At 35.7% G+C, this 18,007-nt stretch overlaps 1 protein-coding gene across 1 annotated transcript in view; it reads left to right on the forward strand.

Moving 5' to 3' along the window:
• LOC107557129 (semaphorin-5B-like) overlaps positions 1–18,007 on the forward strand; it is a 68,321-nt gene that overhangs the window by 40,881 nt on the left and 9,433 nt on the right. The window contains exons 5-12 of the mRNA XM_016240458.1: positions 3,799–3,861; positions 3,977–4,289; positions 5,294–5,435; positions 6,723–6,858; positions 7,048–7,255; positions 7,347–7,554; positions 10,896–11,013; positions 16,122–16,306. Coding sequence (XP_016095944.1) covers positions 3,799–3,861; positions 3,977–4,289; positions 5,294–5,435; positions 6,723–6,858; positions 7,048–7,255; positions 7,347–7,554; positions 10,896–11,013; positions 16,122–16,306 — 1,373 coding nt within the window. The remainder of the gene's footprint in view (positions 1–3,798; positions 3,862–3,976; positions 4,290–5,293; positions 5,436–6,722; positions 6,859–7,047; positions 7,256–7,346; positions 7,555–10,895; positions 11,014–16,121; positions 16,307–18,007) is intronic.

Consider the following 18,007-nt stretch of genomic DNA (forward strand, 5'->3'; position numbering starts at 1 on the left):
TTGAGTGTGTTGGAGAAAAAACACAACCCCACAACCTCCAGAGGTGACACAAGTCTGACCCCTCTAGATCATTCAGGGTGAGTCCTGCTCTTCAAATGAAAGCGTCTTTCACGTGTTGTTCAGTGACTGACTGCAGAGGCACGGCTAGATTGATGATTGCTTTCTAAACCCTTGCGCTCTCTTTGTTTCTCTGTCTTTTTATTAAACAAGCAGCATGAAATGTAGTTTGCAAAAGTCAAGTGAACAGATGCAGTTTGTCTTAACGTGTGTAATCAGCTCCGTTTGTAGATGAGTGTGTGCTCATCAGAAGCGCCTGCTGCTTTTCAAGAGTGCAGAAGCACGGATGTCACTTATCAATCGCAAAATATGCACTACAATCCATGCACTCTTTTTATGTTATGTATGCAATGTTGCTCCTAAAACTTCTCAAACTACCACTAAACAGCAAATACAGTTAAGGAAAATAATTGATCGTGCTCAGAACTGCATTTTTACAATATTTACAAATAGCAGCAGGAACAAGATTATGTTTTTAAATTTCAGGCTGTCAGTCATGTATATCACTTCTGTTATTGCCTGTTTGTTGCATAATTGAAACCAATGAACATCAGTCTTTGCTCCATTAAAGTCAAAGCTCCATCAAAATAAACTCTTAAAATTTTAATGGTGCTCTTTATCATAATGCGTCTGGGAATTTTAGTTTTTTGTAATTCTCTTTTTTTGGTGACTCTCATTACTGTAATAAAGCTCCTATATTATAGTAAAAAATACTGTAGTACAATGAAATATGACATTTAAAGCAGCATAAATTCAATGCAGTACAACAAATACAGAAATAAAATAAACTCTTACAATTTTAATGGGGCTCTTTATCATAATGCATTTATTTGAAACGGAAGTCTTTTAAAACTTCATAAAAGACTTTACTGTCACTTTTGATCAATTTAATGTGCCCTTGATCAATAAAATTATTATTATTATTTTTTTAAATCTTTAAGAAATGTAAAAAAAAAAATCTTACTGACCTCAAACCTTTGAACTGTATAGTGCATATTTAGATTTTAGGGTGAAGTTTGGCCCAGTCCAACCTAATGTGTGATGTGTGAGTTTAATAGTCTAGATCTGGCTGTGATTATCATTGTCATAAAACTTCCCCCGGCACAGACGTTAATCTGGGAGGAGCTCTGTGTTTTATCTGTGACCTTTCCACACCTCTCACTCCATTCAGGCTCTGCTGGGATCCTCACAGTTCTCCAGCTGATGCCTTCAGGAAGGGTCACGTCCAATACAAAATCATGCTTTATTATTTCATTCTATAGTGTGTGTGTGTGTGTGTGTGTGAGAGACTCTGGTCTGCATCATTATTTTCAAGCCAAATGACAACACAGATAAACATGACAAAGCAGCCTGTGAAAGGAGAGGGAGGGACAAAGAACAAAACAGGAAGAACGTCTAAAACGAGTGAAACGGCACATTCAATGGTTTTCGTTTCAGATAAGAGAAACAATGCGATTAGGACAAACCATCCAGTGTTCCCTAATTAAATGTCACACAGCTGCTTTGCTTCACGTGCAGCGAAACTCTCCGTCTCCGACTCTTTTTGTCTTGTATTATTGTGTGTTTTGTACCTTCTTCACGTTAAGGAAAGAAGCTGAGTGAATGGAATGGGATTGAATGACTGAATATCTTTCATAGTTTTAGTTCATTAACTACTTCTGCCTCCTAATCATAATAACGAGAAAAGTTTAGGTTTGTTGTCATGGCTTCTTAAAGGGGTCATATAATGCGATTTCAATTTTTCCTTTCTCTTTGGAGTGTTACAAGCTCTTGGTGCATAAAGAAGATCTGTAAAGTTGCAAAGACTAAAGTCTCAAATCCAAAGAGATATTCTTTATAAAAGTTAAGAGTCAATCACGCCTACCTAAAACGGCTCATTCTAACACGACCCCACATACATATCTACGGCAATATGTGGAAATATTAGCATAATGCGCCCAATTGTGCACGCAAAGAAAGAAGGCGTGGTTTCAGGAACAGCAGTAGTGTTGACGCAGCATGTCAGGGAGACGCTGTGTGTTTCTGGGTGAAAGCAAAAGCACTTTATTTGGCCTTCCGGAAGTAGATGCAATTAGGAATCATTGGTTAAGATTTATTTACAACAGAACAGTGTGAGTGTTTTTGAGTGTGTTTGTGAGTGTGTGTGAGTGTGAGTGTGTGTGTGTGTGTGTGTGAGGGGAACAGGGTCGCATCACAGGAGAGTGAACTGCCTGTCAGAAATCATAGCACGTCCGCTGTCTTTACTCGCGGCTTGTGTACTGCATCATCACTGTGTCTGTCACGCGACTCTGTTGCCCTTTCGGGCTTGAACTGATGGTAAAACTAACAACATTATTAACTGTCTTGATATTTACTTTGAAAGATGAAGCTCGCGATTATGGTAAGGGGCGTTACATTTCCGACGCGTGCTTGTGGTGTTCGGCCAATCACAATGCACTGGGTCAGCTGGCCAATCAGAGCAGACTGCGCTTGTCAAAGGAGGGGGCTTTGTTGAAAACGACATGTTTGAGAGAGGCGGGGCATAGACGACCTACAATCATGTACAGTATTTGAAAAATAATATCACAGAAATAGTTTGTTTGGACAGTTTGTTTAAATGAACTGGTTGAAGTGAACAATTGACAGAGTTGTTTGAATCATCAGTTAACGGTAGTCTCTGTGTGACCTTTTATAATTTTTGCTGTGAACTAAATATTTAAATACTGTTGTTTATGATTCTGACATCACCGTTTTACTCGCTACCAAGGTTCTTACAGCTGAGTGATGAACGTGTTGTGAATCAGTCAGTCGAATCATTAAAATGATTCCTTTGCAAATCTGAAAACTGGGAAGCTTGACTTGTAAATATGTCTTGCATCTGAAACACTCTCTATGTAGTCTGGACTATAGACAGGCAAAGCGGCATTTCTGCCTTGAGTTATGAGTGTAATAGTGTGAGTTGTACCATTGCTACAAAAAATACTAATATTCTGTGTCTGCAGAAACAGTCAGATGTATTCGACATGTTGAAGTGCTGTACTAAAAGTAAAAAAAGTTGACTTAAAATAAATGTAACAGTAAATAAAACTGAAATAAAAAAAATATAAAAATAAATAAATATAATAATAAAAAACTAAAATAAAGAAAAAAAAACATTTCTAATTTTCATTTAGTTTAACTTCTAGACATTTAGTATACTGTCTATTTATATGACATATATAAAAAAACGAATAAAAATTACACTAAAATAAAAACACAACAAAATGACTGAAACATTAACTAACATAAAATGAAAACAAAATATACAAAAACGAATTAAAAATATGAATCAAATCTATAATAGTTGATTCTAAAATAACACTACTTAAATAAAAATGACTAAATAGTGTTAACGCATTAAAAAACAATAATAGAAATGACAAAAACGCAACAAATTTACTAAAACTTTAAGTAAAATTGTAATTAAAACAGAAAAAAAATTCAAAATATGTAAAAAAAAAAAGAACACTGGTTCATGCTTTTCAGATGTTGGTCTAAGGTTACGTGACAAGCAGGTAAACAATATCTAAAAAACAAAAAAGCTTTTTGAATTATTTTAAAATTATTTAATTATTTTGATTAATTCTTAGTTTTTCATCAGCTCATGAACCCCCTGCAGTTCCCTCATGAATCCCAGAGTTAAAGGATGCATGTAAATTTTAGCAGGCAAGTGTCTTGATAACTTAACTTCTAGCCCTGATGTTAATTGGCTGTTAATTGCAGGCCACAGAATGGGGAGTAGACGAGAGCACCAGGAGGTCCTGCCAGAGCAAAGGAAAGACAGAGGTGAGAGATGAACGCTGGGATGCGCTCTGTGAATGAGTGTTTGCTATAGAGTGCCTCAGTAGGGTTCTGGAAGTAAACTGTAATGTGAGTGAATGAAATGTTTCTTCTCTCTCAGGATGAGTGTCAGAACTATGTCCGTGTCCTCCTGTTGAACGGCAGTCGTCTTTTCACCTGCGGCACTAATGCTTTCATGCCCATGTGTACGACTCGCCCTGTTACGGACATCTCCAGCGTCCTGGAGTCCATCGGCGGGGTGGCCCGCTGTCCCTACGACCCTCGACACAACTCTACAGCAATGATAACTGAGAGTGGAGAAGTCTACGCGGCCACAGTGACGGATTTCTCCAGCCGCGACCCTATTATTTACCGCAGTCTGGGGAACATGCCGCCCCTGCGGACCGCACAGTACAACTCCAAATGGCTCAATGGTACAGCGGGACAACACACAACTTATCAATGAATCTGAAAAATCCTGAAAAAATAATATGTTTAGGTCATATTTTACATTAAAATCTAAATAACACCTGTATATTAAATTACATTTTGTTTAAAGAAAATCTAGCATATTTTAGAACCTTTATGATTTATTTTTTTTGCATTATAACATAATTTTCATGACAATTAAGCTCATTTTGAGCTATATTCTCATTACTGAAAACATAATGATAATTTAATTGTATTTTTTTATTTATACATCATTGTACTATTTGTTTTACTTACCTTAATTTATACATTAATATTTGTCAATTAAAAAAACCCAACTTATTATTGCATATAATGAAGTATCAAAATATTGTGTTCGAAAATTAAACACAAACACAACAGTTAAACATCTGGATATTGTTTATGATTTAAAAATGCATTAAATCATTACAACATATTTTTACTGTGATAACATTTATTTAAAAAAAAACATTATATTAGCTTATTTTATTCATGCGGCAATGCTGTATAAGAAAATTCAACAATGAAACATGACAAAAATTAAATAAACTCAAAAGTTAAGTTAAGTTAAGTAAAAAAAAGTTATTTAAAAAAACATTTTTACTGTGATAAAAAAATATTTTAAATGAAAACAAATCATTAAAATTGTTGCAGTATATATTGTATTTTTCACTGTGATAAAAAAATGTATTACAGTGATGAGAATCACCACTGAGAATGAAAAATGTAAAGAATTTTGAGGGAAATAATATCATAATTCAAACATCCTAATAGTCTTAAATATTCTTCAATTTCTTTACATAAAACTTCTTTTTCCTTCTGATTTTGGTGTGAAAAGTGACCTGGCCATGTTTTTGTGATTCACCCTTATATTTAGATCTATTTATTGAAATAATTATCTTTAAGGAATTATATTTTGTCATGTCAAACCACACCGCTGTCAGTGAAAGTAAGACAACCATGTTCTTCCTTCCCTTCCACTCTACAGAACCTCACTTTGTTTCTGCATACGAGGCGGGCCGCTTCACGTATCTCTTTCTGAGAGAGAACGCAGTAGAACAGGACTGTGGGAAGATGGTGTTCTCTCGTGTGGCGCGCGTGTGTCAGAATGACATTGGTGGTCGTTTCCTGCTGGAAGACACATGAGTTTGGAATAATTAAGTTTTTAATGTTTTTGAAATATGTGTCTTCTGCTCAGCAAGGTTGCATTTATTTAATCAAAAATACAGTAAAAACAGTAATATTGTGAAATATTATTACAATTTATAATATTTGTTTTCTATGTGAATATATGTTAAAATGTAATTTATTCCTGTGATGTAAAGCTGAATTTTCAGCATCATTGCTCCAGTCTTCAGTGTCACATGATCCTTCAGAAATCATTCTAATGTACTGATTTGCTGCTCAAGATATATTTATTATTATTATAAATGTTGAAAACAGGTGGAGACAGTGATACACTACCATTCAAATATTTGGGATAATAAAAAAAACAACAACAACAAAAAAAACGAATACTTTTATTGAGCAAAGTTACATTAAAAGTAACAGTAAAGACATTATTAATGTTACAAATGATTTCTTTTTCAAGTAAATGCTGTTTTTGAACTTTGTATTCATCAGAGAATCCTGAAAAAAAAAATTGTATCATAGTTTCCTGTATTGTATCAACTGTTTTCAACATTGATGATAATAATAAGAAATGTTTTTGAGACTGGAGTAATGATGCTGAAAATTCAGCTTTGCATCACAGGAATAAAATACAATTTGCAATATATTCAAATAGAAAACTGTTCTTTTTAATTGTAATAATATTTCACAATAATACTGTTTTTACAGAAGCCTTGGAGAGAATTACCAACCCTCTTTTGCCATAAAAAAAAAAATAATGTCAGGATGTACTAAAGACACACAGTGAAAAATCAGTGATGAAAAGGCATGGACACAGTTATTTTTGCAGGTGACCTTATTGCAAATGCATTTGTAGGAGTTTCAGAAGCAACATTTGTGTTAGGAGAATATTACAATCAGTCATGCAAGGTGATTTACTAAGGTTGACGCTAATCAGTTGACTGCTATTTCTGCCATTATTTAACTTTCAAAAAAGCATCTGAACCCATTTTGTGCTTGACATGGCTGTGATAGTTGCTAATTTGCTTGGTAGATTGCGTTGGCCATTATGGAAAGGATCTGGCTGTGTCTGTGTTCTTTAATTTGCCCTTTGTCAGTTAATCACCAGCAGAACTTTTCCCTCCCATTGGTGCTTTTACGGGATTGCGGTCTACGCTAAATTGCCCCGTTTAGTAAATCTAGCCCTTTCTCACCCTTAACTTTTGAACACTACTGTTTTTCTATTAAGATGTTGAATGTTCAGCACCTCACCATCCTTCACTTCTTCCTCTCATTTCTCTTCACAGGAACAGCATTGCTGCGTCAGCGGTGTGTGCGTTTAACCTCAGTGCCATCACGCAGGCCTTTAACGGACCCTTTCGTTATCAGGAGAACCCTCGGACCAGCTGGCTTTCCACTCCCAACCCCATCCCAAATTTTCAGGTGAAGGAAATGAACTGCTGCAGCTTCCATTTCAAAGCATTTTACTTTTACCCTGAAGCCAACTCACAATTCTATTCAAGACATTTGGCAGCAAATGCATTAGTCAGTTCGATTTAGATTTACTGTTTCTCTAACGTGCCGTTCCTCATCACCTATCTCTGGCTGTAATGTCCTCTTTCTCTGTGCCAGTGCGGGACAGTGAATGATTCGGGTCCGGGTGGTAATCTAACAGAACGCAGTCTTCAAGACGCCCAGCGGCTCTTTCTCATGAGCGAGGTGGTTCAGCCCATCTCCACGGATCCTCTGGTCATGCAAGACAACATCCGTTTCTCCAGACTGGCTGTGGACATTGTTCAGGGAAGAGACACGCTCTACCACGTCATGTACATCGGCACAGGTCAGGAAGGAAGAGAGTTTGACATTCAACACTTTTGTCCTCCAGTGTTGTGCAATGTGGTTCTAATAGTTTTCTTTCATTGACCAATCAGAGTACGGCACCATCATCAAAGCCTTATCCACAACTAATAAGAGTCTGCTCGGATGTTACTTGGAGGAGATGAGCATTCTCCCAGAAAACATGCAGGAGCCAATCCTGAACCTGCAGATTCTGCACAGCGATAGGTCGCTTTTCGTGGGACTTCCCAGCAGAGTGCTGAAGATCCCTCTGGAGAGATGCTCCAACTACAAAACCGAACAGTGAGTCGCACGCATGCACACGTGTCAACTAGGACAGGCACATTAGTCAACTACTAAAACGTCATTTTTGATTAGTAATATACATTGCTAAGAACTTTATTTGGACAGCTTTAAAGGTGATTTTCTCAATATTTAGATTTTTTTGGCACCCTCAGATTCCAGGTTTTCAAATAGTTGCATCTCGGACAAATATTGTCCTATCCTAACAAACCATACATCAATGGAAAGCTTATTTATCCAGATTTCAGATGATCTATAAATCTCAATTTTGAAAAGTTGACCCTTATGACTGGTTTTGTGGTCCAGGGTCACATTTATGATTATCAGTGTTGAAAACGGTTGTACTGCTTAATATTTTTTGTGAACTGTCATACATTTTCTTCCAGGAAGTTTGTAACATTATTAATGTATTTACTGTCACGTTTGATCAATTTACTGCATCCTTGCTTAATAAAAGTATGAACTAGTTTAAAAAAAAAATCATACTGACCCTAAACTTTTGAATGGTAGATTCCTGAGAAATATGATAGGCTACTATAAGACTGAAAAAATGGCAGTGATTTCTTTGGTGCTGAATGCAGCAAGATTTTCAATTCCCACATCTTGAAGAATAATTGTGTCGGGAGTCGTTGACAACAGACTCGTGAGGTCAGAACGTCCTAACCATGAACATGATTGAACTGTCACATTCACATAGTATCAGTACAGAACTTCCAGATCCCATTTGTCACCATCATCACCACAATGAGTACCTGTTCACACATGACATCAAAATGCACAGTTGCTGTTAAATTACAGCAAAGGCTGATTACGGCACATGTCCTTGCTAGATGCCCTTGGAGTCAGACAGGAGATGAAGTGAATGACAGTACTTATGAGCAGTCACAGATATTATTATCTCATAAATTCTCCGAGAGGAGGCCGAATGATGAACTAGGTCATTTAAAAAAAATTGCTGTCGTGTTCTCCATCGCTGCTATGAATAGAACACCTATAAATTCTCGAACATCATTAAAAATATATAATGCATGCATCACTCCTCGCAGGAAGCGACTGCATTTACTTTAGAGATGTAATTAGATTTCAAATTCATAAAATAATGGCATCCAAATGGATGAAATGGGCTTCAGAGCTGGATTTGTAAGAGCTTTGTGCAATTCTGTAACCTAATACTTGGTAAATTGAGTTATAAAATCAAGCCAAACATATTTTTGATCTGCTAAATGACTTCAAGCTCCACATGACACCGTATTTAAAATGCACCTTGTGTTATAATAGAGATGTTTGTTTTTCGTCTTCTTGTCACATCAGAAGATATTTTCCATGTGATCTGTCAGTTTAGAGGCACATATGTGACCCTGGAGCACAAAACCAGTCTTAAGTCGCTGGGGTATATTTGTAGCAATAGCCAAAAATGCATTGTATGGGTCAAAATTAACGATTTTTCTTTTATGCCAAAAATCATTAGGATATTAAGTAAAGATTATGTTCCATGAAGATATTTTGTAAATTTCCTACCGTAAATATATCAAAACTTAATTTTTGATTAGTAATATGCATTGCTAAGAACTTCATTTGGACAACTTTAAAGATGATTTTCTCAATATTTTGATTGTTTTGCACCCTCAGATTCCAGATTTTCAAATAGTTGTATCTCGGCCAAATATTATCCTATCCTAACAAACCATACATCAATGGAAAGCTTGTTTATTCAGCTGATGTATAAATCTCAATTTCGAAAAATTGACCCTTAAGACTGGTTTTGTCGTCCAGGGTCACATATGTGGTTATGATTCGAGGGTGTCGGTAGTTACTTTAGAAGTAGAAGATTGTCTTTATATGGGGAATGTGATCTATTGAAGACTCTCCCTGACTTCCTGCCGCAGATGTTGTTGCACAAACACTCGGAGCTACACGAGGCGGACACATTTGATGTTAGAGGCTGTTATGGGACAGGATGGAACTGTGTGTGTGAAGCCGCTCTGTGTTTAGCATGCCAATGCAATGGAAAGAAGTCATTTCATTACATATTCTCCCCCACGCACACGTACACACAGGTAGCAAAAGGTCAGATCTCACAAGATGTTGCAAATAACTCTAATTATTTTAAACCAGTTCTCATCTGTAGAGTTTGATTGAGCTGCAAGCATTATAATTTTATGTAACCTTTAATGTATTCAAATGTATTCTCTTTCTGCATCTCCAGCACATTTGCAGTTTTCTAATGTTGCCGGTGTTTAGTTGTTAGTGGGACGCTGAGACACATTGTTATATTTGATTTGGTTGTAAAATATGAGTATATACAATGCCGTTCAAAAGTTTGGGGTCGGCTTACCAGGGCTGTATTTATTTGATTAGAAATAAAGTAATGTTGTGAAATATTATCGGCATTTAAAATAACTTACATTTTTTAAAATGTAATTTATTCCTGTGATCAATGCTGAATTTTCAGCATCATTTCTCCAGTCTACAGAGTCACATGATCCTCCAGAAATCATTCTAATATGCTGATTTGATGCTCAAGAAACATTTTTATTATTAAGATATAGAAAACAGGTTTACTGATTAATACTTTTGTGGAAATCTGGATACTTTTTTCAGGATTATTTGATGAATAGGAAGTTCAAAAGAACAGCATTTATTTGAAACCGAAACCTTTGTTACATTACTTATGAATGTCTTTACTGTAAATGTTAATCAATTAAATCATTTAATTCTGAGTAACTTTTGAACCTTTTGAACACTTTTTTATATATGATTGTATGCTTGTGCTTGTAATATACTGGTAACTTACATTGTTTGCTTTTTCAAACTTTGTCCTTCTGAAGAATGACATCCTTAAAACAATGAAATATGCTCCTGAATTAATAACACAGTCTCGCTCCACTGAACCTAAAGGACACAAGGAGAAAATGATAAGTCTCTTAGCTGTAATAAATCACAGAGGTTCTGTCAGATGTTATTTATCTCCCAGAGCAGGATTTGAGGTTTATTGTGTCTTCTCTGTAGTTCCTGTAAGTCAGATCATATCATGTTCTGATCAGATGCTTAGATTATATTTACACTTCAGCTCAGTCTCTGACTTTGATCTCAATATAACAAAAGTGATGTTTATATTATAGACCAAATTTGCTAAATATTCATTTGAGATTCAGTGTACAGTGTGAGAAGGACAGTATTAGTTTTAATATTTATTGCACTGAGATTTATTCCTCAGTTATTAAGCCCGATCTCTCCTCTCCTTTCTCTCTCTGCTCATTAAGAAGTTCTCATGAGCAGACAGGACACTCTTTATGGTGGTATTTATTAAGACCTTGTCATTGATGATCTTGTGATCGTAGGGACTGTCTGGGTGCCAGGGATCCGTACTGCGGCTGGGACCGGAGACAGAAGCGCTGTACGACGATTGAGGACAGTTCCAACATGAGCCAGTGGAGTCAAGACATCACAAAGTGCCCTGTAAGACACACTTTCAGACAACATCATCACACAGAAAAGAAAAATCACAAATTACATCTCTTTAATATCTCAGGTGTTTCTTCAACACAGCAGTGAGATTAAATGGACAGTAAATTAATTAATTCATGATTAAGTCTCCTGTAACTTAATTATTATCTTGAGCAAAATACCCTCTGTTCTGTTCTGTATTCAATTTTATTATTTTCTATACAAATATATAATTTTCTGTTCTATTCTATTCTATTCTGTTCTGTTCTATTGTTCTGTTATATTCTGCTTTGGTATATTCTGTACTCAATTATTCTATACTAATTACCTTTTTCTGTTCTATTCTAATCTATTCTATTCTGTATTGTATGCTTGTATTCTGTTCTGTTCTGTTGTATTCCATTCTGTTCTGTTCTGTTTTATTCTCTTCTAAATTCTGTTCTATTCTATACGCTGCTATTATTTTTTTATGTTCTATTCTATTCTATACACTGCTATTCTTTTTTGTTCTGTTCTACTCTGTGCTTTTATTTTTTATGTTCTATTGAATTTGATTCTGTTCTGTTTTATTCTATTCTATTATGTTCTATTCTGTACGCTTATATTCTGTTCTGTTCAATTCTGTTCTGTATTCTGTTTTATTCTTTTCTATACTAATATATTATTTCTGTTCTGTTCTATTCTGTTTCGTTCTGTTCTATTGTTATATTCTGTTTTCTATTCTGTATTCATTTATTTTCTATACTAATCTATAATTTTCTGTTCTGTTTCATTCAGTTCTATTCTATTCTGTTCTGTATTGTTCTGTTCTGTTGTATTCGATTCTGTTCTATTTTCTACTCTGCTGTTATGTTTTGTTCTTTCTATTCTGTTCGATATTCTGTTCTACTGTATACGCTGCAATTATTTTTTGTTCTGTTCTATATTCTATTTTCTATACTAATCTGTTTTTTTCTATTTTGTTTTAGTTGATTCTGTTCTGTTTCGTTGTATATGTTTGTTTTATTCTATTCTGCATTACTCTAGTCTGTTCTATTACAGTCTTTTCGGTTCTATGTCGTGTTCTCTTCTGTACTCTGCTGTTTACTGTTCTGTTCTGTTCTATTTTATATGTTTCTCTTCTGTTCTATACACTTCTATTATTTTCTGTTCTATCCTGTTCTGTTCTATATTCTGTTTTATTCTATTCTGTTAATTCTGTTCTACTCTACATTCTTGTCCTGTTCTATTCTGCTATATATTCTCTTCTGTTCTATACACTTCTTTTCTGTTCTATATTTTGTTTTATTCTATTCTGTTAATTCTGTTCTACTCTACATTGTTCTGTTCTATTTTATTCTGGTCTGGTCTGTTCTGTTCTGTTCTACGAACATTATTTAAGAGCTTCTGTGGTGAAGATACATAACAACTTATTTTATTTGAGTACACCAGAAATCTTGTATGATTTTTGAGTTGGTCTTGAAGAATCAAATTTCTGATGAAGAGCCTTGAAACTGAACCCTGGAAACTGAAGCTTATCTGAACCCTTCGTCTGACACTGTCAATTACACGCTGGTGTTCTGCACGAAGGCTGGCCAATGTCATTCCTGTTCCTTCTTGACACTTCATTAGGTCCATAATTAGACATCACAAATTTCCTATTATCTCTGATGGTTGATATCCTCTGAGGAGCAATAATAAACAAACCTCATTTTCTACAACACTGTGGAAGCATTGGCTTTGTCCCAAGTTGCATACTAATACTATACATTAAAAGTACTTGCTATTATGCTAATAGGCAAAAACTAAGCGTTAGCGTTAGTTCTGGCAGGTCACGTGAGTCAAGCTTGCATCAGCTGATTCTCAGCTGATCACATTTACCTATAGGAATACGACACCTATCGCAGCATTCCTATATAAGCTCTATTCAGTATTATTCAGCAGCTTTTCAGCTTGCTCAGGAGCAAATTACCCTCCTCCTCCATCCCCAGCTCCTCCTTTCGCCACAGTCAGAACTTGGCTTTCTGATATTCCTTGCTAATCAGACTCCTTTATCTTGAATAAAGTGTTACACTTAAATATCATTAAGTACATTAATTATATCTGCCTTGTTCTGTTCTATTAACCCTTGGGGGGGTATTATTGCTGCTCTCCCTGCTCATTCATGACAGGCTGCATGGATGGGCAGGGAGTTTTTTTGCCCAGAACAGAACCATACCGCCAAACCAAACTTTATGCTAAGTATCTATCATTTTGACGATAGTGGTCCTGACAGAACCAGTTGTTTCTATTGTAATGGATTTATGCTGTGACAGTGAGTAAGAGTGTTTTTCCCAAACTTTTGCAGAATGAGCGTTGGCTCCATAGTTATGGCGTAAATCAACACTAAGTTACAACATGTACAGTATGCACTGCTAAATATTTGTGATTCACAACATGAAACATACAAACAAAATATTTACATAAGATTCTAGTCAGAAATGACATTGGATAATATAGGCAAGGCAAGGCAAGTTTATTTATATAGCACATTTCATACACAATGGCAATTCAAAGTGCTTTACATAAAAGAAAAGAAAAAAATAATCACAACAATAAAACAAGGAATTTAAAAACTTTGAAAATGATTAAAAAATTGATTTAAGAGGTTTAAAATGAATTTAAGAAAACGATTATGCATAAAATATAGTGCAATCAGTTCGGACATCGCACAGTGCTCATTCAATAAATGCACAGCTAAACAGATGAGTTTTGAGTCTGCATTTAAATGTGACTAATGTTTTAGCACATCTGATCTCTTCTGGAAGCTGATTCCAACTGCGGGTGGCATAATAACTAAAAGCACATTCCCCTTGTTTTGTGTGAACCCTTGGTATTTCTAACTGACTCGATCCTAATGATCTGAGTGGTCTGTTAGGTTTATATTCAGTGAACATATCTGCTATGTATTTAGGTCCTAGGCCATTGAGTGATTTATAAATGAGTAAAAGTACTTTAAAATAATTCCTAAATATAACTGGAAGCCAGTGTAAGGACCTGAGGACTGGTGTGATATGCTCAGATTTTCTGGTTCTAGTCAGAATTCTGGCAGCAGCGTTCTGGATGAGCTGCAGCTGTCTAATGGTCTTCTTGGGAAGGCCGGTGAGGAGACCATTACAATAGTCCACCCTGCTGGTCATAAAGGCATGAACAAGTTTCTCCAAGTCTTGACTGGAAACAAAACCTCTAATTCTTGCAATGTTTTTGAGATGATAGTATGCTGATTTAGTTACAGCTTTGACATTACTACTGAAACTAAGGTCTGTCTCCAGAATCACACCAAGATTCCTGACTTGATTTTTAGTTGTTAGACCCCTAGAGTCAAGGTATGCATTCACCTTGAGAACTTCATCTTTGTTTCCAAATGCAATGACTTCAGTTTTTTCCTTGTTTTAACTGAAGAAAGTTCTCGCACATCCAACTGTTAATTTCATCAATGCATTGGCAGAGGGAGTCAATGGGGCTGTAGTCCAGCTGTATAGTGGACTGTTTAGATTGCATTGGAGTTCATGTTTTGCGCAAAAGACTCTCGTTTAGACTTATTTAATGATGTCGACATTTACATTTTAAGAGAAATAACGTTATGTGAATAACCTTCATCAAGTGGGTGTTGTGCTGCTACTATCTCAATAAATCACACTTTTGTGTATAAACTGTAATAGCTGTTACTGTATTATATATAGTTATGGTAACTTTGTACAATAAGGTTCTATACATTAATATTAGTATTTGTATTATTAATATTAATGTATCTAGTGTTATGAATTAAAAATGGTCAATATTTTTACAGCATTTAATCTTTATAAATATTCATTTATATTTTATTGTTCGTTGTTAGTTCATCATGCAAAAAATATTCACATATGCACACATTAACATTATCCAAGCTAATTTCTGTAAATTATTGTTTGTTGTGCTAATGAATGCAAACTTATGCAAGCTTATTTATTGCCATGATTAATTTGACATAGGTTTCTGGATAATATTTACATATGTAAATATACTATTTTTGACTAATCATTTAACGTTTTCTTTTTTGTGTCTCATTGGGAATTTTAACTATTCCTACGTAAAATGCAAAATAAATAAATAAATAAAAACAATAAAAATAAATGAAGAAACATCATCCAACTAAACTAAAATCCATAGCATTTCGACACTACATCTGTTTACAGTTTTAAAGGCTGCATGTTGGATCAGTAATGGCAAACATCATGTTATGTGACAATACTACTTACAACCTCATTGCTACGTTTTTGGCTCGTCTTACTAATTAAGTGCCAAGTTAAGTACAGACTAACTAACAGTTAGCAGAGCTGCTGATTCCTTGAACTTCCTCCTCATTGATTGGCTGAAGCTGAGGATCAAAGGAACCTGAAAGGGAGTGAATTCATAGAAGGGCAAACTGATGAGCATTACATTAACGATTTTTGTCATGCAGCAGGGAAAAGCCCCCAGTTGACCTTTTTTTGATTCTTGAAGTACAGTGAAAGTTGATGCAGGTCTCGAAATTTCTTTTGCTATTAATTTTAATAATATTTGAGCGCTTCTGTGGTCTGAACTATTGGATGAATGGCATTGAGTTACTAATCCAGACTCACAGTAGATGTTGGTATTCACCTCAATGGATGCGCCGCACATCTGCTCCCTGAAGATTACCCATGCATGGAGAGGAATTTTACAGTTTTTATCCTCAGTACCTGTGCAATACATGAACCAGCTTCAAATGCAAACGGACACACGGGAGGAACTTTTGAATGGATTTAATTGATTTTGAATGAGATCATGTATGTGGAGACTTGGATAACTGCAGAAAAATTTCACTTTGTGACTTCTGATTGCAACATTTTGTCTTCAAATAAGGCATGAATACTATTACCAACATGTTAGTAATATGCATGCTAATAAGCAACTAGTTAATAGTAAGAATTGGTGCTTAAAATAAAGTGTTACCTTCTGAAGTTGTCTATAAAAGAGAGTTGGAATCTGTACACTAAAAGGGTTTATGCTGAATGAAGTTTGAAAACAAGTACAAAAATGATTTTCCATGCAAACACTAAACCTGTACTTAAAACTTGCCTTGTTTGCATTTACATTTATAGGAGCGGAACCTCACCCAGGATGGTGGATTTGGCCAGTGGTCACCATGGCAGGCTTGTAACCATGACGACGGAGGTGAAGGCACCAGCACATGTCAGTGTCGCAAACGGGCCTGCGATAACCCTCGACCCCAGTGTGGAGGGATGGAGTGTGTCGGGGCGAACATTGAGGTGGCCAACTGCTCCAGGTACACCTACTGTATAAACCCATACACTTGTTAAAGGAAACTAACCATGCATGATAAAGTTCAAATATGGCAAAACACCATAACAGTAGTTCATACGACTTGTGTGCGATATTCCAAGTCACGTGATAGCTTTGTGCGAGGATCAAGCTGTTATTTATGTCACTGACAATTTTCTCCACTGATGTAGATCTCAAATCCCATCCGCACTTGACACGTTGTGATTGGTTACCAGACACATAAGAACCAAGTCATTGAGCTTCATTGATGACAAACCTGGCGTGACTTATCACGATGTGCCGTATTTGTATTGTTCCGAACTATGGAGTCGGTTTGATTTTTAAAATGTTCTTTGAAAGACGTCTCTTATGCTCACCAATGCTGCATTTATTTGGTCAAAAATACAGTACAAACAGTAATCTTGTGAAATATTATTAGAATTTAAAATAGCTGTTTTCTATTTGGATATATTTTAAAAAGTAGGTTATTTATGTGATCAAAGCTGAATTTTCAGCATCATTACTCTAGTCTTCAGTGTCACATGATCCTTCAGAAATCACTCTAATATGCTGATTTGCTAATCAAGAAACATTATTATTGTCAGTTGCTGTTTTTTAGACTATATCATCAATTATTATTGTCTTTTTTCAGGATTCTTTTTATGAATAGAAAGTTCAAAAGAACAGCTATTTTATGAAATAGAAATCTTTTGTAACATTATAAATGTCTTTACTGCCACTTTTGATCAATTAAATGCATCATTTATGAATAAAAGTATTAATTTCTTGCAACTTTTGAATAGTAGTACATATGATAGCTGTCGTGGAAGACTTACAAGTATACAGTTGCGCAGGTCATATGGATATAAAAGTTCATCTCATTTTTCAAGTTTGACAGCATCTTCTTATTCACTGTCAATCCACAGAGAATGAAAGCTCATATGGGTTTTTATAAGAGTAAGAGAGTGAGTAAATTATTTAGTTTTTGGATGAACTAGGCCTTTATAATCTGGGACTCCCCATATTGAAGTGGCAGGTGTAAACAGTGTGGCTAGACTGATATATGAGAGCCAGAGAGATCAGCCTGAAGTCTTCAATCACAGCCAATCAAAGTGTCAAAGCACATAAATGTGTGATGCTTTTATTCCGTCTGATTCAGCTCTTCTATGAGAGAAAAGGCCCGTTCACACCAAGCACGATTACTATAAAGATAACGATAAAGATATAGTTCTAAAAATCGTTCTCAGTATTAAAGAATAGGATAGTTCACACCACAACTATAACGATAACGATACAGAGGAACGATATCGTTGTGATCACTTTCAAAACGATTTTTTTTTGCAGCTGATGAACCATAAAACACTGACAGCCAATCAGAATCCATCCTGCTGTAACGAGCTCAAGAATTTAAAGCGGCAGACACGCGTGCGCTTAGAATACACAGACGATATAATTCGCTGGTGTGGACGCTAATATCGTTATCTTTATAGTTATCGTTCTTGGTGTGAATGGGGCTAAAGGCACCACCCAACGCTAACAGCTGCAGAGAGTGAGGCCTCGAATCCATCAATCCTGAACTCTGATACAGAGACTTGCTGCGAGTAACGCCGGCTTTATTCATTAACTGCAAGCGACTGACGCAGCGTTTCTGGCGGAGCAGCTCCCTCTTTGCATGTCCCATTATCCTGCAGTCACTTTACGCCAC

Source organism: Sinocyclocheilus grahami, unplaced genomic scaffold (genome assembly GCF_001515645.1).
Source record: "Sinocyclocheilus grahami isolate Dianchi unplaced genomic scaffold, SAMN03320097.WGS_v1.1 scaffold590.1, whole genome shotgun sequence".
NCBI lineage: Eukaryota > Metazoa > Chordata > Actinopteri > Cypriniformes > Cyprinidae > Sinocyclocheilus > Sinocyclocheilus grahami.